This window comes from Achroia grisella, unplaced genomic scaffold, assembly GCF_030625045.1.
Source record: "Achroia grisella isolate CSIRO2021 unplaced genomic scaffold, CSIRO_AGI_Agris_v1 utg856, whole genome shotgun sequence".
In the NCBI taxonomy this organism is placed as follows: domain Eukaryota; kingdom Metazoa; phylum Arthropoda; class Insecta; order Lepidoptera; family Pyralidae; genus Achroia; species Achroia grisella.
The window spans coordinates 2,169,081-2,193,333 of NW_026713045.1; the positions used below are offsets into that span (position 1 = coordinate 2,169,081).

A 24,253-nucleotide genomic window follows, 5' to 3' on the forward strand; every position below is an offset into this window, starting at 1 on the left:
CTAGTAGTTGCTTAATATTATTTATTATATTATTGAAATTGTAAATCTATGGTGTAATAATTTGATCAATTCCCTCATCCCAATTCTATAAATGGTTAAACTGGCCTAGTTTGAACATTTACTGTTAAATAGTTAACTAGATATATAAATAATTGGATTCATATAGGTTACCATGACATCATGTAATTAATTTCTTTACGCTTGTATTCAACATGTGTACTCGTAAATGATTGAATTTGTCTGTTTAATCTAATATACCATATAATTATTAACTGTTAGTAAAGTCTGATTTTAATTTAATCAACAAATCATCATCTACACCGTCCAGTGCTGAACATAGATCACCACAACATATTACCGTAAAAAACTTATATTACACTAAAATATTTTCTGGTAATTCTCTTGTCAAACAACTCAAACTTCAAAGTTTGAGTTTAAAAATATTATTCAGATTATTGCTGAGAATACATCTACCTACCTACAACCCTTCTTCTGTTCCCCACCCCTCGATATAATGACCTCGTCGAGGGGTTTTAAATTATTTTCTTACAACAATCCAAACTCGACACGTACACAACCGTGCGATTCAAGACGTTCCCTTAATGAATAAAATAACATGTCAAGATACAGGCTTCATCTTAAATTAATGAGGATTCACGGCGACGTATTCAATTTTACACGTAACGAAGGCAAATAAACTTCGACTGGTACCTACTTGCACGAGACAGGCGCCAAACTTCCCCATATATTAAACTCGTGCTAAATACACGCCCGTTAATTAATATCGTGAAAGGAAACCTAAAAGTTGTTCCCGATTAGAAATTCTTAAAGACTACATACAAATAAAATCTCATCTCTCTACAAAGATAACCAACATTTCTGTTTTATCAGTTAGAAAGCTTAACCCTTCGAAAGTTGATTAAAGGTACAGAATTTACGGTCGAATAAATATGAGGACACGTGTGTTAATGTCTTACATCCTTACATCCTAATTAATAGTCCATTCGGTAATCTAAACATGATTAAGAAACTCGTCTCGGAACCGGAACGTTAATAACGTTAATTAACGCGATCGTTATTTGTTCTGTTGATGTACTAATAGTTCAAGAGATAGGCAACTTCGATTGCGAGTCGGAAAGTTGCTCAATTATTCACTAAATGTACAAGGATAAAACAAAATTATTAAATTCATCTAATCTACTAAGTGCCTATGTAATTTATGGATATAAGGTCTCTCTGAGACAGAAACATATAGAACAGAAAATACTGTGGAATTATTGCACAAATAAAGAATATTAAACATTATTTAGAGCATTGTAGACTTAAACATAAAGGTTATGAGTTCAAATCTAACGGACATAAAAATCTTCGAATTATTCGGTGTTCGCCAAAGTTATAAACAACCTAACTACATTATCTAGGGTAACACTCGTGAAGTTATGTTACTACATTCTAGTATCTATTCCAGTTTTTCACTGGTATTTCACATTAATTTAAACAAAACCTTAACGAATTATACACCTAAACTTTTTTAAAAAGACTATTGATGGATTGAAACTACTCGTAAATCCGTTTAGTAGTTTTTGTGATTATCCCTAATATACAGACAAACGCGGCGATCACATTGTTTTAAATGTAAATAGTAATAACTATAGCTCAATAGCGACATTATTTTTATGACGTTGAGTTCCTAGTTAAATTGAAATGACTAGGGTCAACCACTAAATTCCATGAGGTTGGTGGGTAAAATCTGCAGGCGAATATTTCAAATACTGCTAGCGATCTGGTTAATCACGTCAAGCCGTATGCCCTGAACCAAATGTTATCACTTGAGATCTATTTAAATTCATAAATACTATTGTAAATAAATACGTACAAGTATGAATTTTTACGATGTGAATATTGAACAAATAAGCAAGCACTATTTAAAATGTTCCACGGTTCCTGTGAATTAGCATTTTTATATGTTTATCTGTATTCTATTAGGGTGTATGTTATATCGTTTCCGCGTGCGTCCAACACAAATAGATTCGTACATGTTTGTCTTGGCTCGGTTTAATTAATTTTACCTTCATACGCCGATACTGTTTGTCGGGCGCTCCTTAATTGAAAACGCTCTCACCGGAGTAAATGAAACGAAATCCTATTTGCTCCGAGTGATTGAAGCGAATTTATCTTTTAAGACTTTCAAATTTATCTTTAAATCGTTCAGTATTAAATTATTTGTAAACGTATAATGCAAAGATGCGCAGGTAATTAAATTTTGATTGCTTTCCACCGGATTGTTACTGCGATTTATTAATATTCAACTTGTTAAATAAAGCCGCCTCGTCCGCGACCTATTATTGAGATTATCATAATGACTTATGAAGTATTAAACAAAACTTTGTGTAACAAATATAAATATTTCTTTTCTAATCTACATATGCGACAAATTTAATTATTATGTATATTTCTAATTTAAATTTGACTTTTCACTGGAATGTAACTTTAAAATGTTTATGTCATGTTTAATAATGATATAAATATAGTGTAGTAACAAAAGAATAAAAATCTTTACATCCAGTGCCCTATAACAATTGTGCTAATCGGAATGTAATACCAAATTGTATATAAAAGAAGTCGTGTCGTTCGTTAACAAAATTGAAAAGAAACTTTATGTAAATTATGATTTAAGATCGACATTAGGGTATAATAATAAAACATTATCCAATGTCATAAAATCAGATGTCGGTATATCTAATATACATTAGTTGATTTATAGCAGGTGTCATTACCTCGTTGTATTATCCATTTATTATAAGTTAACGAGCAGTAATCATACCATTAAACGGATTGAAACTGGCTCGTTATAACTTGTCGTCTATTTCGCTGTTCAATTGAACTATACCTATTGCATATCTCCAGAATCTCTGAATTTGTACGAATTAATAGGGACTCCACTTTAGTGGCAACAATGTTATCTATACATTTACAATAATTTATTACGAATCTAAATTTGAAACATATTGATGACTAATGGTTTTTTTTGCTCTTCCAAATGTTCCCTCTATTTGGCACATGTGACAAATTGATGAAGGCGTGTAGCGGCAATCACTGTACTACATGTGGTACAGAACTATTATTATTGACGGAATCGTGCATGTAATTATTAAAATTATTATAGTAAAGAGCTTATGAAAAAACAATCCGCGCGAGGTTACCTTCCGTGATTTTCAGAGAAACTGCATTTGAATACAATTTCAAATGCAGTATTGCTTCTTACACTATTATAGCTATTCATATTCATAGATGCCAGTTTTGGGTTGAAACTCTGACTTTTTAAGAGAGTAGGTATTCGTATACTCCATCCGATTTTATAGGTCAGTCTAGCTCTCCCTCAGAACCTGCATTCTTATACTGTCTCATTAAAACATAGTCATCCTTATACGACAGTATTCCCATTAAATTTTTAAATCACGTTACGTTATTTTGATTAGTTCCAATTTGACTTTGTGTATTTTTTTTTTCAGAATGTTCGGCACAGGCGGCGCGTGCGCAGCGTGTGGGCAAGCGATACCTGCGAGCGAGTTCGTAATGCGAACCAATGCACCACAGCAACCACTAAACGTCTTCCACATAAAGTGTTTCGCCTGCTCCAAATGTGGATCGAACCTTATGCCGGGCGATAGGTGTGTAAAATATACTTAAATATTTTGACTACTTTTAAACTGGGACAACATTTATGATCGTAGTCTGACGTAAAAAATAAAAAACGTGATAGTATATTCGAAATGAAACATAATACAGGCGAAGTACATTAAATAAAACTTAATAAATTTATTAAGTTTAAACAAAAATTTTACAACAAAACATTGAACTTTAATAATCCTAATTAGATACAGAAATAATATAAATTTGTTATAACCGTTAAAATAGGAAACGTAAAATGTCACTAATAAATAAAATAATTTTAATAACTCAAAACAATTCTCACAGCCCCATCTAGCCTGAAGCTAAGCCACTGATATAAATTCTTAAAATCCTTTTTCTTTTTGTTTAACATTTGTAGCATAATTATAAAAACCGAGACCAATGCTGTGCGAGGAATCAAACCCGCGATCATCGGAAGTAAGGCTAAACCCCTACTACCAATGATGTTATATAAGGACACCCTCTTTATCAATACATGTCTAATTAATATAATATCATTTTTTGAACAATGTCAATTTTACCAACAATTTATTGAGATTAAAGATATTGTACTTGTGTCTAGAAGTCTCTCGAAAGTTAAATGATCATATATTTTTCATTCGATTATTTATACTTATTATACTGATGTACCGATTACTATAATCTTCATAGACATAATTAACCTTTACTACTCTCTATGCGATTGCATTTGTTATGCAAATCTGAATAGGAGTTCAATTTCAACACTATTACACAATGTATCTAGTGTTACATTACATGACTTTCAATTGATATCTTTGAATAATGAGTACAAACTGGTATGAACATCAATTCATAAAGTATCGATATTACTTCACCTCCTATCAAAAAAATATTTAACATGTAATCTTATACCTATGCAGTGGTAATATTTAGAAATTAATTTTAATTACATAGCAGTAATTGTATGTAATTATTTATGCCGTCATTACATATTGAATCTTGTTTTTTTTTTGTTAATTACAAGAACATTAATGTTTAATATATTCTAAGATTACAATTTTCTATTATTTTGTTTAGTTTCATACTGTAAATAATAGTGATGTATAATGTGTAATATAATGTGTTGATGTATTGTGTGATGAAAAATATACTAAAATGTCTTAAATATGATAAAAACAATTGAACATTAATAAATATTCTTCAATAATACCTGTGCACAATATCCTATGATAAAATATCTATAGTACAGGTATTTCTATACGAGTTTAAAATAACACTACTGTACTTGTAGTACAACATTACAGAAATAAATCCACGTTGAAATTGAATGTAATGTTCTACATCAATGATATAAATCTTATACAACTAATTATCAGCGCAAACTCTAAATCATTGTGGAGTTTTAATTGGAGCTGCAAATTATCTTTGTACGTACACATTAAGTCACTTACCGTGATAATAAGCACCAACTTGATGAAGTTACTTCATTTCAATACAATGTTTGCTTCTTGTGCTATTTTATCGAAAAGCTGTCTTTGTTTACATATATAGAATGTAATATGGAATATCAAGGACTAAAGAACAAGTGCCGCAACTTGTTGCCTGTATACATTTTTCTTCATAAGAGCTTCTGTCTGATATCTTAAGTTCAGATGACTTTTTTTTTTGTAAAATAGCATCTGTGAGGTTGGGTATCTCCGTTTCACCTATTTCAGCCGCCAAACAGCCTATTTATTAGGTAGGGGCGTAACACAATGAAATGATCATATCCGTGTTGCTGTTCATGACTACAGGCGATAGTTTAACTTTCATCACTACGATTACGGATAAACTGAAGAGCGAGTAAACAGTAGTTAATATATCTTCGTTTTTGGTTGCTAACTATATTCGTTCAATATTAACCGTTTCATTTTATTCTTCCATACCTGCTCTTATAAAAGTATTTTTCAACAGGTATTATATGCTCACGGGGTCACTAGTATGTGAACAGGACTGGCAGAAGCTAATGAAGAGTGCAAATGCGTCAACGGGCCCTGTGGCGCCAGTACGCAAGGGCAAAGTAGGACGTCCGCGCCGTTCACGAGAATGAGCGCCGGCAACCTCTGCGCCTGCGCAACCACACTCTCACAGAGACTACGAGGAGGTACGTGACATTAAAATGTTAGTTATTGTTAATTGCTTATAACCTCCGTAGTGATATCACAACAAATCCAGTGTTAATCAAAACTGTATTAGTCAACCTATTATATATCTACACATATAAAGTCGTTTGTCCTGACCGATTATCAATATACGACGATAATCCTACAGTATAGAAAGCGATTCGATATATTACCTATATATCGAATCGCTTAGATTTATTGTAAAATGTTCTCTAAGAAACAAGTTTTAAATATCATGCGAACGGGAAATAATCGATAAAGCGCAGTTTCATCCGTCGGAAACATCTAGTTGATAATAAACGTACTGTTTTCAAATGTCATTTAGATATTGACTAAAATGATTTCTTAATATGATTTTAAATAGCAAACAAGCCAATAACAGTCACATTTACCTATATAAAAATGTGTATAATACAAACTTTTATATTAAAGCGGGTATGAAACCTCTCACCATATGGTACTGATAATGATATTTAACTACAATATATCATATATTAATTATAGTATTTCATAAAGTAATCAACAAACACAATTTTTCTATAAGAAATACACATCATTCATCTTTATAAAATGAAGGTCATAAAATTAATACATTTATTCTTAAAACCAATAGACAATTGTACATGTATTCTGCGCACTCATAACAACTACTCGACATAATTGATTAAATCGATATGTGGTATCGATTGCTCGAATCAGTTAATTCGATCCGAGCTGATGCATTTTTCAATATAGCCCGCGATGTCGATTACAAAGGCCGGGTGGGCGGCACCACGCCTGACCTCTGTCGGTATATTATTAACACTGGCATGTCGTGACTAACTCTTGATTAGGTTATACTTTAATTAATTACGTTAATTATAACCTACCGGCCACCGAGCGAGCTTTGACTGACATTGGATTGCGGCACTTGTTTGCCGCATTACTGCTAGGTAGGTACTTATAATATACAAAGTGAAATAATTAACTAACAACTATCTTGATACAATCAGATATGACTCAGGTTCTCAGATATCTGTTTTTTATATTACTGAACAACTGTGGCAACTGTCGTCTGTATACATGAACACCACCAAGGGAATCACGTTATCATGTGAAGCCTGCATTGCATTGCACTAAAATGTACCACCATTTTCACTACTTTATATCATCCTTCGAATAAAACACATCTTACAAGGCAAGCTACTGGTGAAACAGCGGTACAGGCAGATAATTGTTTACAAAATCTGACCTGATTCAGGAAATCTAAATCCGAATCCTGAATGTTTATTTATTACCTTTATTTTATTATAATATTTGTGAAACTAAGCGAATATCATTGAAAATAAATGTAATACTCTATACATATAACTTGGTAGTAAAAAATAAAATGTATATAAAATTTCAGAAGCTAATTCTTTTTTACTGAATACTGACGATATGTATTATATAACGAAAACGTGAACCTATTTGTTTATTTTACAAACCTATCCGATAATTATAACTTCACAATAGTAGAATTTACATTTTTATGGCTTTACATGTTGATAAAAAGTAATTTTCCGTCGGATATGACTTAATTAACTGTGCCAGTTTTCTGTGTAAAAGTGCGTACCTAATTTGCTATTGTAGACTACGACACGGTGATAAAAGTGTAACACGGCTCGTAAAACGACTGACACGTCGTGTCATGTCGCACACTGAACTGAACTATTGTACGTACTGTTAGTACGGTAACAACTATTATATTCTAGCTATCTACTAAGAATAACCCCCCTCTGAAGAAAGGTAAATTTATTACAACTTTGTACGGAAATTTAATGAACTTTCTGTTTACGTCTTTAAAGTCTTTCAAAACAATAGACAAGATAATACAAAGACAAAATGATAGAGAGTTCAGTTAATTCCTGTATAAAAATACATGTAAAGTACAAAAATACAAAACTTATTTTTTTGTTACTATTATTCTTAGAGGAGAGTGTTACAGAAGCTGTTATACTTGAAATGTTGATTTTTCCTTCGATACTATTATATTTTGGTACAGTATTTCGTATAAATATGTAGTTTGCATTTATAAACTATTACTGTAACGTACACATTAAATGAATCGACTCGGTGAGTGCCCATTTTTTGATATCGGTTAAAAAAATAAAATGGTGACTGTATTGTTGGTGCAATAATGTCTGCACTTGGAAAAAGCACTACAAGCCTTTTAAAGGTAGTTAAAAATTCACGAACCATAAACGTAGCAGTGGCAGACGAACAAGACAGTGCGCCCAGACCATTTATACTCGACTTATTAATAGTAGAATTATAATGTTACAATTATCGTTACTACTTGCCTATATCTTATATAGTATTGTTAGCTACGATTTTTTAAATTATAGTGATTATTTACACGGCTGTATTAGACGTCGCCATGCTAAAATAATATATGACTAAAAAGTCGTATATTTTTTTATTGCATTAATAACCTGTCAGATATTTAATTTCATTTATTTATTTGTCATTAAGACGTATTACTCAATAGTCATGGTGGTAAACTTTAAAAATTATTCAATTATGAGACGTGTGAAAGCCGCAAAGAGAAGTGAAGAAATGCAATTAAGCTGTTCAATGAACAGCATACAAAGCCCGGCTTTGTTTATGCGAACAGATGGCTCACTCACTTGGAACACGCAACTTTAACTACGTTCTACAATATTCTACTTTTTATTGTAAAACTAATCCCAGCTCAACTAACTGAATGAACTAATGAACACTAACTTATCTATGAAACATTTGCAAAACTCAGTCACGAGTAAAACTGGCGATATTCATTAACGGTCTAAAGCTTTCTAATTGTGACGCTCATCTTGTTGTATGATAGTTCACAGAGCTAATTATCTCGTAGAGACGACCAACAACGTCCGAGCTCGGACCGCCCCGGGCGCCTTTTCATTGCACACTCGAACACCGCTTGCTTACGGCGCTTCCACTAAATGCACTTTCCAAATCCCAAAGTTTATACGCCCTAACTTATTTCGGCAACTCATAAAACTGTTGTCCGACCCCTTTACAGGATTTTGCGTCCGTTAACGTCAAGTCCATTTACACATTTATCGTTAATGCATGTTCGACAGTGGAAATTCACAAAGGTGTCTCAATTACAAAACCCTTTAATAAAACTACGCAGTTACCGGTTATAACGAGGCGGTAGTTGTTTGTGCGGCCTGTGGTGGTCAAAGGCGCGATGTTAATTGGAGAGCACCTGAAAATGACAGCGCTTTATGGTAGGTATGTTTGGCGTAAAAATCAAGTTCGGTTGCGGCCACCCCCGCTCCGAGTCAAAGACTTGACCGTTCAGCAAGCGGCTTTGTAACGCGATTACCCCGACTTGTCGAAAGTTAATTAAATAACGTTTTTCCAAATTACCTGCCGGGCTCGACATCAAAGTCCGCTCACTGGCGCTTTGGGAATCTTTCCACAAAGGGTCTCTCGCTAGGGGCGAGGTCCGGCGCCTCTGATCTCGAATGTAGTGCGCTGGACAGGTGAGATCTTCAACTCTTTGTCGAAGCTTTGAACAACCGAATTCTGACAGCTATGTAGTGATGCCAGTAGTAATGAACTGGCAGTTGCTGTGTGTGTGTACCTTAATTAATGACGTTGTTTACATCCATTATGTTAGAAGATCAATTTTTTTTCAACTTGTAATAGCAAGCAATGATAAGTAAACAAAACCATAAACATCACTGAATGTATCTATTCTCATGCCGCATCGAATAATTCTACTCCCTTATCACATTGTTCAAACTGGGGCACAAGTGGCACAACATACAAGCAAACTACTCTTAGCTGCTGAAATATGTAGTTGATACTGAAGTATCTATGTTTATATATAAAATATATATATATTATATAATAAGATTTTTTTATTTTAATTTTTTCCTGTACCTACAATTGTTTTCGAATACGCGTTTGGACAACAAGATGTTCATGTATTACCTTAATTATACACGGCAATTACTAAATTTATTAAAATTATTTTTTACTTACATTATAAATAGTATATTTGAAATAATGTAGTGTATTACATAAAGAATCACAAAATCAGTTAGGTACTCGATCAAAACATTCCTATTTCTTAAAACTTCTTGCTGTTTTTTATGAGGTTGCTTTTAAGAGGTAGCTATACACAACGACCGGTGCCCTTCGTGCATGAGAAGTGGCTGGGCATCGAACCCGCTAACTGTTGCGTGTCACAACTAATTGACCATTCTTACCTCGTCTACAATCACTCCAAACTAATTATTATGTTACAGTTCAATGTAGAAAAATGTAATTTTGTTCGTGTAGTTATGTATTTATTTACAGAAAAAATTACGTACACAGTTTTATGACTTATCTTCGGCGACCTAATGACTTTTTATCGTATTTTGATGCAAACTAATTTAAAATAGGCAGGTTTTTTTTCTGTATCACAGAATAATATCCCCATGTTTAAAAGGCACTAGGTAAAATAAACTGTTTTATCTCAGGACTCTGTCTTTACTCTGATTCCAGTAAGAATTTCTAAATTTTACTCTAAAATATAATAAATATTAATATAATAACAAATAATGATTGAAAAAATAATCAAATATTAAATCTTTTAATTAATTATCTATTCTGCTTCCTGTACACTAATGACGAACAATAATAAAATAAAACACCGCCGTGTTTAGTAACGCCAATTACATTCTGCTAACGAGTTTTAAGGTAATTAAATCTATAACCCTCGTTATTTTCTTGATGCACATACGTTCCACCGCTCTAATTGGTATATTAACAATTGCCAATTAAGAACACTTCAAATATAATATATAATACGTAAAAATAGAAATAACTGTCCATTCTTCTTTACTTAAGGGTTGTATTTTTTTGTATAACCACATTGCCTGGTTTATAACCTATGGTGTGCCTTATGAAACTAGACCAAATCAGATCATTTATGAAAACCCAGAACCTACCCAATTCTACAAAGTTCGTTTCAGATATTTGGATAGATCTGTAAAAAAATGTAGGAACTCACTTACGCTTATTATGTTATCAATTTACTAGAGCGTTTATTATAATGATTAACAACAAAACTTCTAAAAGTAATTCCTCTGGCATTGACTACTGAGTCTATGTTACCTATTATTAACAAATATATGAAATTTCTTACAAATTATCCACCGATATAAGTAGACTTATAGGAAAATTAATGATGTTATAATGCTGTAAGTTAAATTGATGTATATTTCGCATGCAGAGTTATAATTTTCACATATTTTTGACAAATTATGGTAACTACATATTTCGTTACAAGTTTATTTGTTGTAGAATTAAATGCTAGCTCAGTTTATTCACCTACTATTAGTAACTACATTCCTCTTAGACCATAATTTTCTCTGTTGTAATTTATACAGTAGTGTATTATTATATATTTTTATCATAGAGTTAAAGTAAAAACAAAAAAAAAAAGAAAGTTAAAGTAAAGTTATGTGTTTTAGGAGACGCAACACAGAAAATCAAAGTCACATAATTATATGTATGTACTACAATACACTTAACAAGTGAACGTCAATCTAGTAATATTTTTATTATGTATTTTAATTCAAGTTTAATTTTTTTCACCTATATACTCGTATTCGTATATAACAATCAAACACATTCAATGTAATGAACATCAATATTAGTATTTTTAACCTCAAGACTATAGTTCAGCATAAGTTTACAAAACATATATGTCTATATATGTATGGTGATTAGCATAAACTATATTACTGTAATATTTTAAGAAATATCCATAATCCATTGATCCATTACATATAGCCATATTTTTAGCACAAATAAATTCCTGTATGTTGATGTAAAATTTATTCCAATCTAAATTATAATTCTCAATGATAATTTTAGATATAAATTGTGAGAATATTAATAAATATTTACAGAATATTAATATGGTATGAAGATGATTGTGAATTATTTACTATCTGGCTATTAAACTGTAAAGGAAAATTATTCAAGCCATACATATTGATAGAGTTGTTTTATGCTAATTTACATATAACTATTTGTATAATATTATATGATTTGCTTGAATTCTATTGGCAATTCGGAATCGTAACTATCAATAGTTATCGGTTAAGGCGATTATTTATTTATTAATATTTATATTGACGCTTTAATATTATTTATAGTTGAATGATTTAATATATTTCAAATAATATTAGATCAGTATTAAATTTTGAAGCGTTGATGTTAATTTGTAAAGAATCGTCGTGATTAATTCAAGATATATTTACATCTATGCTAAGATCTAGTTTTAATATAAAATATCCGCGTGTTACCCGCAACTGTGTCTGATTTTTAAGGTATAAACATAGCCTATGTTAATCTTCGTGATATCATCTACCTTCATGTCATTCGTTTACTATAAAACAGTAACTAATATATAGCTATAGATAAACTTTGGCATTTAAAGTATGGTTGGAATAAATAGGTAAAAATAAAATATAATATAAACTTTAAAACTGAATTTTTATAATTTGTACTTAACTGCAAACTATTACACGAGTACTTTAATCCCAATCAATATTATTGATTAAAACTTGTAAAACCTAATAACTGTACGTTTCATATGCAAACACATAAGTATGTATGTATGTACACATGCATTCCGTAATAGATAAAAGATATAAAAATAATATTGCTACAATTACCAGCAAGGTAATCCACTTCAGACAAAGTGTGTCAAGAAATTAGTATTTAATTTATTCATTGGGCCGGGTTCGTGTCTAGTTTAGTTATTACTGAGGTAGTTAAGGCGTCAGGGGGTTTGGAAATTAATCACGTCATCACAATAAGGGCATACGTAAGCTTTGCTGCGTCTGCTTGCGCGACTCTAATCTGCTGTGCTTCTTGTTCATATATATAATATTAAATGTTACAGTACCTAATGAAATTATATTGTTTTATTTAATTCGCTACTACTATAAAATAATATAAATCATTGTTATTCATTATAAGTAGTGAAATGGACTTCCGCAAAATAACACCTAATTCAATAAAATGTTGAATAACATAAACCAATAATATATATTCCATTACAATTTATAAGTTTTATTATAATTATCATAATTGTTTCTGTTTCAAGTAAAGATTGTCGTGGTTTAGTGGTTTAATACTCTAGAACTAGATTACAATAGGTCATGAATAAAAATCTAGCGGACATATTAAAAAACTTAGTACATATTTCTGGCCGACTCTGCATTGAAAGAAACAATATATAATATATTGTTTCTTATAATAGTTAGTATATAAATACCAAATAATAATCCAAGAGATGACCGCAGACTCGCCCCCGGCCATGTTGGCATTATATGAGCATGTCAGGTGTTGACATTTGGCAATGCCTCTGTCTACCTCAAGAACAACCCCATCAGGAATACTATGTATGGTATGGACGGTATGTGTTGTTTCGGTTTCAGCATTTACGAATATACTTTAAATGTTCTAATGATACGTGTTCAAAAGTTTAATATTGATAATCATTAACAAAATATAGATATTTTTTATAAATTGACAGCATATTATCTGGCCTATTATAACAACAAGTATGTATTTATGTGTGGTAATTATTTTTCAATCGACTAGTCAGTATCGTTTAAGTATTTGCTATGAGACTGATTATATACATAGTGATTTTGCAATCAAAGATATACTTTACCATCGCTTAGTGTACAGAAATCCTAACACTGCATGCCCACGCAACTCTCTGTGTACTTTCGTGAAATTAATATCTTGTTATCAAAATTAGATCTTCGGCTGTCTAAATAAATGTTTATACCGTTCAAGAACGACTGTGCAACATTATGAATAATTACATACATTTTTGTATGCTCAGAGACGAAACTTTTCAAGCATGCTATCATAAAAATATGACAACGAAGAGAGAAAACTTTAATTAAGGCCAGTGGTCCACATGTGGGGACAATTTACGTCTCTGCTTCTAATTTAAAATTAATACTGTGGGCTTGGTGGAAAATTTGAAAAGTTTGAACGACGTCGGCGGGCGGACGCTCCGCCGATTGCATTTTTATACGAGTAAGACAACCTCTTAGCTTATTAGGGAAGCCAGTTATTAAAGGTCCGTGGGATTTCTCTGCGGACGTCGGCCGTGAAACGACTTCGCCCCAGTTAATTAGTTAAATGGATACGTCGCTTTCTCATCTATTCTTACATATTACGAATACAATAATTATATTAGCACCGCTAACAATTACTCTCTGCACCACCTATGGTTGCCTGGTACAAATATCGCATTGCGTTAAGTAATAATAATAATAACCTTGAACAATTTACACAGCGCCATCTAGACCCTAGAGAAAGTTTATTAGGGGCTACCGAATAAATATATATTTTTCTAAATACATACGTAATATATAAGAAAAAACTCCAATCTAATACAAAAGATCATACTCACGAGTACAACAAATGTTTGTACCGTGATAGGAATCAAACCCACGATCGTCGGTAGTCAGAGGGTGTACTAAACGGCTAGAACATCAAGTCCGCCAAATGTTCTACTAATTCATTCACAATTCACAATATAAAATCTGTGTATTTCAACTGTGTAACTTTAAGTTATATAAAATAAATAAATAAATCTCGTTTTCAAACTAGGACACGAATCCTCCAAATGAGAATGGAGCTTTATGCCATTTGATTTTACGTACTCTATTTAGGGCACTAGTGATTCACTTGTGCACCGGCACATTTCCCACAGCCCGGTGCACTGGGACGCATCCGCACACGACAAAGGACATCCGCCCACAATAGTTCCATTAAAATAATGCAAGTAAATGAGGATTTGCGGAGACGAGTCCGCCGAATCCGCTTCGTCCGCTCTGTTCCGCTCACAATGCTGAAGGCTGCAGGCCTCACGGCGACGACGCTTAAAACACTATACGCGAACATGTTTCATTAGCTAAGTGGGAGGCTTTTGGTGGGCGAATCTGTGTAATGTAGCAACTAGACGCAGCGGCGCTTTTACTTAAACGCCGTAATTAAAACGTCCCAGTCCCCGGCGCAGTTTTAAACTCGCTTCCACTAGTTTCTAGTGGCCAATTTACTTTTAGTGTTACTACGTGTCTCAATTTTGTTTTGTTATCAAATATAACTGTTTTTAATAATTACCTTAATTATTTTATTCGTTATTATCTAAATGATTAAAGACTGATTTTAATTAATCAATCAAGTTAAAATTTTAATACGGTGCAAATGTATTTTCAAATTAATTAATTAACTGCGGCCGTCTAAGCAATAGCTTGTGTGCACTTAACATTGCATGTTTGCACGGGGGTTCCACCGCCCGCATTTAATAACTTTATTGATAGTTAACGAGTAAAATTGATCGGCATTAACGATCTTAATCGAATCGCGGCTGGCATCGATTCATTGCGTGTCGATGCCCCGATCTCGAGTTAATTTAATTGAAAGCGAGTTGAGTAATTAATTAGTGGCGAATGAGAGCTCTCAGCCGGATGAAGCGTGCCCCTACTACGATGTTTACAGGGGCTCATACATATTGAGAGAGCGACGCGACGCGACGCCGCGACGGCGTCGCATATCACGATGATGTCCACATACAAAAATATTATATTTTTGTATACATTTCATTATAGACATAAATTCATATATATCCTATATAAGATACCTATATACATAAAAAATCTGGATTAATTCAATCCATTTTTATAATTGCATTATTAAATTAAACCAATGATTACAAGTAACATGATGTGTCTGTAGATTTCTGTATGCCAGGGATGTCTCATATGAATTACCGAGCGTGAACTCTCCTTTACGTAGTATTTGCTACTTAATTCACTAATAATAAAACTACAAAATTGTATTTGACTAATGCATAAATAGTAAGTTAGATTTATAAATAATTAAAAAAATGTATTGTCAACGGTAACTTTATATGAAAATTAATTAATATTGTAAAGGACAATATAAAAATGCCTTTTACAGTTTACAATTAAAATCTGCGTGTATGGTGTGAGGCCGGCAAACAGATATACTGTAACGATAGATGTAGCTACGTACTACATTCATATACTTATATTCTTGATTGATTTAGCTAAGAGCATAGAGATGCGTAGGTTAATGGCATTTAATCCCGCTAAAACGTTAGGCGATCCGTCATAATGAATATTTATTCCCGACTGAAGTCGGAGCATACTTTTATGACGAATACATATTTTAGTAGCCAACGTAATTCCACTGATTACTTTCTTTAATTTTTCTGAAAACGCTATGCAGCCTGTGTAGGTAAGTGTATTAAAGCTTCGGGAAGAGCAAACATTGAATGAATGAAATGTTAAACAAAACATGCTTTCATAAATTCATTTTCCAAAGCAAATGTTTTAAAGATATAAATCTTTTAACGCGCTCCGCGTATATTATACCTCTGTAATTTCATTGTTGAAATAATTCTGAGGTTTTCTCATTGAACATTGTTATAAAAACAACTTTAATTATAATGGCAATTTGATGTAACTCTATCAAATAGCAATTTCTATATGATCCATAATATAATTAGTGTGTCTAGTACCTGTTGTTGTGGTATTTTAGTTACGACTGTAATTATTAGATTCCTCAATTAATGTTTGAAATGAAAAACTTTGGTTGTAGCATATAAAAATAAATAATTCAACCTACTATATATCAACAAGAGTATATAAGAGTCAATAAGAGTTTCAGGTAATATTGTTTTTTTTAATATTTCAAACTTATCTGAATAAATTACAAAAATTAAATTAATTACTCTTTAATTCAAAATTACTGAGTTCTCGAATTGATACGGCAGTTTGTATATCTATAAAATATATTATCTTTGAAGTTTTCGACTTAAAAGGTAATACCATAAACACGCAAAATGCGGTGAGTAATAAAACGTGATGGCAGTAATGAGTCATTGTTGCTAAATGATTTTGATTGCAATTCAATTTTATGAACCTAATTGGCATCGTTAATTCGTTAATTAAAACCCTTTACAGGTAGACAACCGTTCTTCATTCGTCCCAACCGCGTCCTTCTAGAGCGGTCATGTTCAACATTTATTTAATTTATTTAATAATTAAATAAATGTTGAACATGATACACACACACTTTGTTAAACAAAATAAATAACGCATGTAAAATCATACTATTGATTTTACATGTAGATGCATTTAAGTGTATTGGCATCCATTAATAATAGATTTTTTTATTTTGGATATGTTGTAAACAGGCATGACGTCATTTTATATTTAATGTGGTCCCGTCCATTAGTCATATGAAACATTTGCCAATACAAATGATATGGAGGTTTATGAATGAATGAATGACAGACGGCCGCGGGGGTGAGCTGCTCGGGAGGGAGGAGGTGCCCAGAGGATGGGAGGGAACACTAATGGATTACATTTGCGCGAGTGAATTAGGATATTGTCGTGTGATCTGTTCCGGTGCATTCCTTTATGAGTTTCCCTTTAATACCGAATCGTACTAAACTTGATTATAAATATTGATTATTAATATAGCAGTATAGCAATAAAATTAACAGAGACATCATTCTAATTGGTTTATCTGTGAAGACTTTGTGTATTATAGTGGAAATGCAATTAACATATTGTTTACAAAATTTCCTTTATATTATAAGTTTGCAATATAGTTCCTGTTTCTCTGATCCTAGAGTTGGAAAATTACATTATGTTATTATCTTGACTTACAAAGGAATAAAGCTATTCACTTACATGAGATAGATTTACGCATATAAAATATTCATATATGTATAAATAATGTTATTTAATAATTATCTTAAGCAGTTAGAATCAATATATCTCATTAATAATATTTTAATGTAATAATCAGAACTCGTAAAATTGCATTATAACCAGTTCTTATCGGTCTGCCGATAGCTGCTTTCGGTTTTAAAGGCTCTTAGCGTCCCTCTGAAGTACTATAAATCATTGGAATGAAATAAGCCACCATTATTGTTCTACGATGGCAGACGCAACAACATAACGTCATATTTCATACTTTCTTTGACAGAATTATATCGATAATTTCTTCAGGGTCGTTCAGGGTTTATATTACGTTTTAAATAACGTTTCAATGTAATCGAGACAACGTCGAAATAACAGTCACTTTAATATTAATTTCTGGATTAAGTAATGAAGTAATACGATTTATTTGTCGATTTTTTTGAGGTATAAATTTTATGAAATTATCTGCGTGGGTATGTTGCCGTTAAGAGGTAATTCTTACCATGAGGTGGGTAGTATTAACTATTTTGCAATCTTGTCATGTGGTGATGATTAAAAAAGAATACGACTTAAAACTTCATATAATATAACACTCTATTTCATCCCCAGGTTAACGCCTCCTAGGCACAAAGTTTAATGTACCAATGTAAGAGTAGGAAAACTCGAAATAAAATCATCTAGTTAAATCTTACTAAAATTCTTCTCGTATAGCCCGTACCTAGCAGTTAATGACAATCTTAATATATTTATTTTTAATACATTGATTTTCTAATCCACCAATTAGATTTCGTTACTTTTGCAATATTAAAATCATATTATAGTAGTATATATTGTAAACATCTGGCATATAATAAAGCGTTAGTGGTATCTAGTCCCAAATTAAAGTATGCACTGGATAACTTACAAATATATTAAAATACATATTTTTCTGTAAATGTATCCATATATAATAACAACCCTGGACAATTCACACAGTGCCAATCTAGGCTCTAGCTAAGCAGAGTCTGTGGATGGCTACTAAACAACTGATACTTAAATAATTTTTTTGCAAATAGATACATAATATACATAGAAAACATCTAGACAAATACAAACAGATGGAGTTATGAATTAATGATAAAAGTAAATATTTATGGTTCTATTTAGTTGCAAACTTGTGAACCTCCGACCAACCACCATCGAAGTCGTCTAAAGTAGAACAAATATTTATTTGCACTTTATTATTATTTATATAATAGTATGCTAAATAAATGAAATAAAGACACAGTATCGCACGTGACATGGAAACGTAGCCGGGACGGTACGGCAGTGCCAAACTCTAGCCTCTCGCTACAAGGGTTTGAACTTATCAATTACACCGTTCGCTACTTACCGCGCGGAAAGGGCAAATTGATTTAATGTAACCAGAGTGCTTTGACGAATATTATTAACGTCTTTTTGCGCCCTCGCGAAGACGGTAATGCGCGCTTTGTTCTTTGCCGCGGTTTTGTTACATCGAATCACACTTATCTAAAAATGGCCTAAATTGAACGTAATGTGTCATTGTCAAAACGCCTTTTATGATTTTGTCTACTGTCTTACATCTGTTTATGGCGATAATATCGGAATAATGTGTTCTTTATTTTATAAAGAATTCTTGAGTACATGTCATCATTGTGAAATTAGATTTGAAAACTTATAGGTATTTTATAATTTATACTCTTAATGTAGTTGTTATAAAATTTTCATAATTAATAGAAATATAAATGTGCGGTAATTTACTTTTATTGAGTATAATTAAGCAGTTGGCAATTATTAATTGCGAATACTTAATCTTTATTGTTATGTGGTTAGCAAGATACCTATATTATTATGTATTGTTTTTAGTATAATGTATTATTGTTGTGGTTATATAGTATTATTGTAGTATGTTATTTATATATATTATTGTCACAAGCTTGCAACCAAATAGAACAATAAATATTTTCTTTCATCATTAATTCGTAACTCCATATGTTTGTATTGGTATATGCCCTGTATTATATGTATATGTATTTATGTATGTTATTTTAATATTCTACTACTTGTAAATACACTAAAGGATATCCTTACAAATATAAATTAGCGGAACCCGCAACGTCGTACCCGTATACATTGTTAATAAAATGACCACTTAATTTTAAGTAATGGTAGGTACAATACATTATAAAAAAACGTGTTTGACGTAATAACAATTTATTTAATTCTTTAAAAAAAGTGATTTATAGAAGAATAGAGTTACTTCTTCCTGAGGAATCAGTATGTCCCTGTCGAGGTACAAATGTCGCAGGCAGAAAAAATCTAATAAAACAACACACATAGAAACAGTCTGCTGCCCCATTTAAATCTTGGTCCTCTAACATTTTCGACAAACGACGTATCAAAGGAATGTTTGTATCATTGATGTGCGGCCATAAATCGCATTAACACTTCCTAGTGTCGCGATGCGGCCTTTTGCGTGCGGATCCCGCGCCGATATAATCATGCGCAATGTTGCCAGACGACTGTCTAGCTGTACCCCAAAAATTGTTTAAATTCCCCCAATAAAAGGTTTTGTAGTTATTTCTCCCTTAGTAAAGGAGTCTGTATCCTGACGACCTTTATTTTTTAGAGCCTTTGAGCGTGCCTGATGTATAATTGTATTCCGCCTGTTCCAAAGTAACGTACCATTTAGCCTTAGCTGGTTTCCTTTTCTAAACTTACATAGACAAGCCAGAAGCCCCCCGACATCAATTTTTTTTCTCAACTAATTCTCCCAAATTTGGGGGAAATCCCCCAATCTGGTATCACTGATCGTGCGTCGAGCGCTCGTTAATAAATACGTCCCGTACAAGTCCTCTCATTAGAGCGCCATAACTCCTCATTAGCGGGCATGCTAATTAACGTGACGTTTACGAGGATCAACGCTCGTAATTCACTCGCCACGAACTCGCCGTTCGGGCTGTACCGGCTGTTCCCTCCCATCTTGGTTGGGGTTTGCTCAATACTTTTCCAGTTTTACTGGTTTTAGTTTTCCAAGTTCTAAAATAATATTCTGTATATTTATAAATGTATTTGTAATAAGTTCCATTATTACTTACTTTTTATACATGGTCTTCTCGATTGAAAGTACTAATCGACATATTGTGTCTGTTATGATAGTCGTCCCACACAAAGCCTTTGTTTCTTACTTTCCTAAATTTTTTAATACAAAATTATATTACAAGTTACATGTGTACATATTACGTCAGTTCTAAATTTCATAAGTAATTACTTATTGCTTTAGTTATATTTCATTTTTCTATAATCATAGTTTTATAATATGTAACTAGCTTGTATAAATTTCAATGTACTTTAATATAATTGAATAAGTTTGGTAGAAAAATATATAATATTTTTAATACGTGTCAACACTTTTTTAATAATAATTATAAGTGCGGCAAGTGGCAGGTTTAAACCAACTAGCCTTTGCGGTTGTATTAAGTTTAAGTAATAAACAGCCACCACAGCCCTGCTTTATAGTATTTACGGTTAAATATAATTATGTACGACTGTTCAGTCATGACTATTAATTATTACAAATCTTAATCTTTAAATCAAAATAACAAATAGAACATATCACAACACATCTCCTGTAGTGGTATTTGCATTAATATTTATATTGCTTGCAATTTGCATAATTAGTCACTTACCACTGAACGGTCTTGTCGTAAACTTGTCGACTCGCCTATAAAATAAATGAAATTAAAACAGTTAATTTCGAAGTCTTCAACTTTTATAATGCCAGCTTGTGCATTAAGCTGCATTGCAGCAAAGTTTAGTAACCTACGTGTTTTATGTCCAGCTTCTATTAGTACTCGTACCTACATCCAATAAGTATAATATTATAACCCGCCGCGGTCATATCACGCGCGCCAACATCACCGCTGTAATTAAAGCTTTAGGGCAAAAGTTGGACGTGAAGATTGTAATCGCGGACATAATTTTAAATCAAATTAACACTTCAACTTTAAACCGAGGTCATTAATGCCATTACGGCGAAACAATATGGAATCGTGACCGCTCCGGCCGATATCTAAATAATAAATAAATAGGCGAGCAGCTATCGCGGCATCGCATCTCCGCGTTAATGTTCACCGCTCGAGTTTTATAATTAACAATAAATTCGGTATGTTTTTTGTCGGACCGCACGGAGAGCTGCAGCCATATTCATTTTTCCTATACTTCGATACCGATCTTAATAACGTGCATAATGTGCCCAACTCTATTGCAATTTGCACAATTTTACTGGCATCTAGACTTGGTAATATTCATTACTGGGATGCAAAAGAGATTGTTACTAATAGGGAGGCCTAATACCACTGTATCATTAGATGTCAATATTGACGCGATGTCCCCTGGAAAATGTCGTAGTTAAATCCTGATGGATTTTCCTTGATTGGCCAACTCAGTTGAGCTCATGCTCATTATATCATTCTCCACTCATGGTCCGCCCATATATACCGATGGTTCAGGCGGGTTCACCATTCCATATTCATTCATTAAAATATATATATATTCATCACTATCGAATAGTGTGTAACGAGAATAGAATACTTCGAAATAATTAACGTTTTCCCCCTCTTGTATCGAATAGCGTATCCATCTTGTCAAAATTCCGTGAATTACTTTTGAAAACACCAAAAATGCTGCACAGCGCTCTCTACTCGAGCCCCAGCTCCGTTATCTCGTTATCCTAATGAAGTCTACGCTAATGACGAGTAAGTAAATAATAGGGCGGCTAATGGGAGCTTTATCATTCTCGAGTGCGCTCCAGGTAAGGGCCAATTAGAGAGCCCGACATCGGTCCATATTGTTCGGTAGCGCTCGCTTCGATTACGATTATTTCCGAACGACTCTCGCCGCTGATAAATTGGACAAACTATTGCAAAATGACATTCGTGGTTTACCATACTCACTTTAATTTCCGTTTAAATTGTATTTCACATGAGCGATAATCAAGCTTATTAGGTGGTGCACATTTAATTGCAAGGTTTTGTGTTGAAGTGAAACTGCTAGGTACTAACTAACTACATACTAACGAATACTGTATTTTTTATCATTGTTAACATCTACCATCATTGTTACAAATTATAAAAAAATAATATTGTGACAAAGTCATAATTTTTTTTATATATATCCGTATTTGTTACTCGTAATTCTTTTAATTATTTTAGATGTAGGTAGTCAAATTACTATATTGTATTGTACATCAGATTTTATGTGAAACGTACGGCACTCAAATCACTAAGTACTGTGACTCAAGCTTCACTTTCCAAAAGTACACAGTTAATGGGTTAAGCTACCCGCTCATTATCAGGCGGACCATATGCTCCGTTGGCTACATCGCTGTGAAATGTCTACAATTGGAAATCTCCTCTCTCTCTCTCATAAACGCTTGCAGATAAATCGAGTTGAACAATATTATCGGATCCCGCAATAGCTTCACGGTGGGCGGGCTAATTATCACATCAAGTTCGCGTTATCGAAGGGGACGACTGCCGGCCGGCGAAAATATTGCCACGACCCTCGCTGCCGGTGCCTCTTGAATGAAAAGTAATTGAGGCCTATTCTTCCCGACAAAATCAACTAAGGCCTGTAGTTAACCGAGATTTCAACAAAGTTAAACAACAGAAACTAAAGGCTCCTACAATCAATCGAGACGCTCGTAGAGAGAACTACTCAACACAATGAGGCAATTGGCCGCACTAACAACTCGTTCGAAACTCCAATTTCAGTTTGGTATTTTATAGCAACATTTTCATAGTTGTTTTTGTAATAAACGACGTATAGGAGTACCGGAGATGGTGTTGTGAGACGCAATACACTGTACGGGTTGGCAGCTTTCTTCAATCCCCGGGCCGCTGCGAAACTTCCCGCCACTGTTTTTTATTGCGCGGAATTTAAATGCATTTTTGATGTTACGAGATGACACGCGGCGGACGTCCGCCCCACCCGTCTCACCCCGCGCCCTATAATTTCCCAACTCGAAACTTCACTACGGTATTAAGCCTTGATTGCTTGAAGAAACTTGGAACATTTTGCCGTATTCTTCGAGCTCCCTGAAGATGTTGCGGCGCTAGCGCAGACGTTTATTACTAACTGTGATTTGAATTAATACAGAAATATTCTAAGGGTAATCTAAAATGTATGAGCATTACAAGTTGCATAATAAAAATCTCTGTTCTTTGTACATTGTATTATAACTGTAAATATATAGTTAGGTATGTACATGGACTTGAATTAATTTGAAATCACACCTTCAATATCCCGATCAAAAGGGTTGCCGTGTATTTGGATTCTGTATTACGGGTTTCAATTAAGTAGTTGGGGTATAGTTGAACCACATCGGGAGCGGTACACGACAATACATTTAGAGTACCCCCAGGCCAGGTGACGGCCGCGACCCGCGATATGACTTTCTCTGTTATAGTTTTTAACACTTACTAAAAGGATTGCCGTGTCCGTATCAATAGATACTTTTATGCGGAGTACGAAAGTTCTTCCATCGTTTCTAGTTAGATTTTTTTTTATAGTATGAATAGATATTTGGATCCAAGTTGAACTTTAATGTCTAAACAATAATACGAGTTATTTTTATTGTAT

At 33.0% G+C, this 24,253-nt stretch overlaps 1 protein-coding gene across 2 annotated transcripts in view; it reads left to right on the forward strand.

Moving 5' to 3' along the window:
- Positions 1 to 24,253, forward strand: part of LOC131852652 (LIM domain transcription factor LMO4) — a 177,247-nt gene that overhangs the window by 132,030 nt on the left and 20,964 nt on the right. For both annotated transcript variants that reach the window (XM_059203352.1, XM_059203351.1), the window contains exons 3-4: positions 3,513 to 3,671; positions 5,608 to 5,797. In XM_059203352.1, the coding sequence (XP_059059335.1) occupies positions 3,513 to 3,671; positions 5,608 to 5,743 (295 nt within the window). In that variant the 3' untranslated portion in view covers positions 5,744 to 5,797. The remainder of the gene's footprint in view (positions 1 to 3,512; positions 3,672 to 5,607; positions 5,798 to 24,253) is intronic.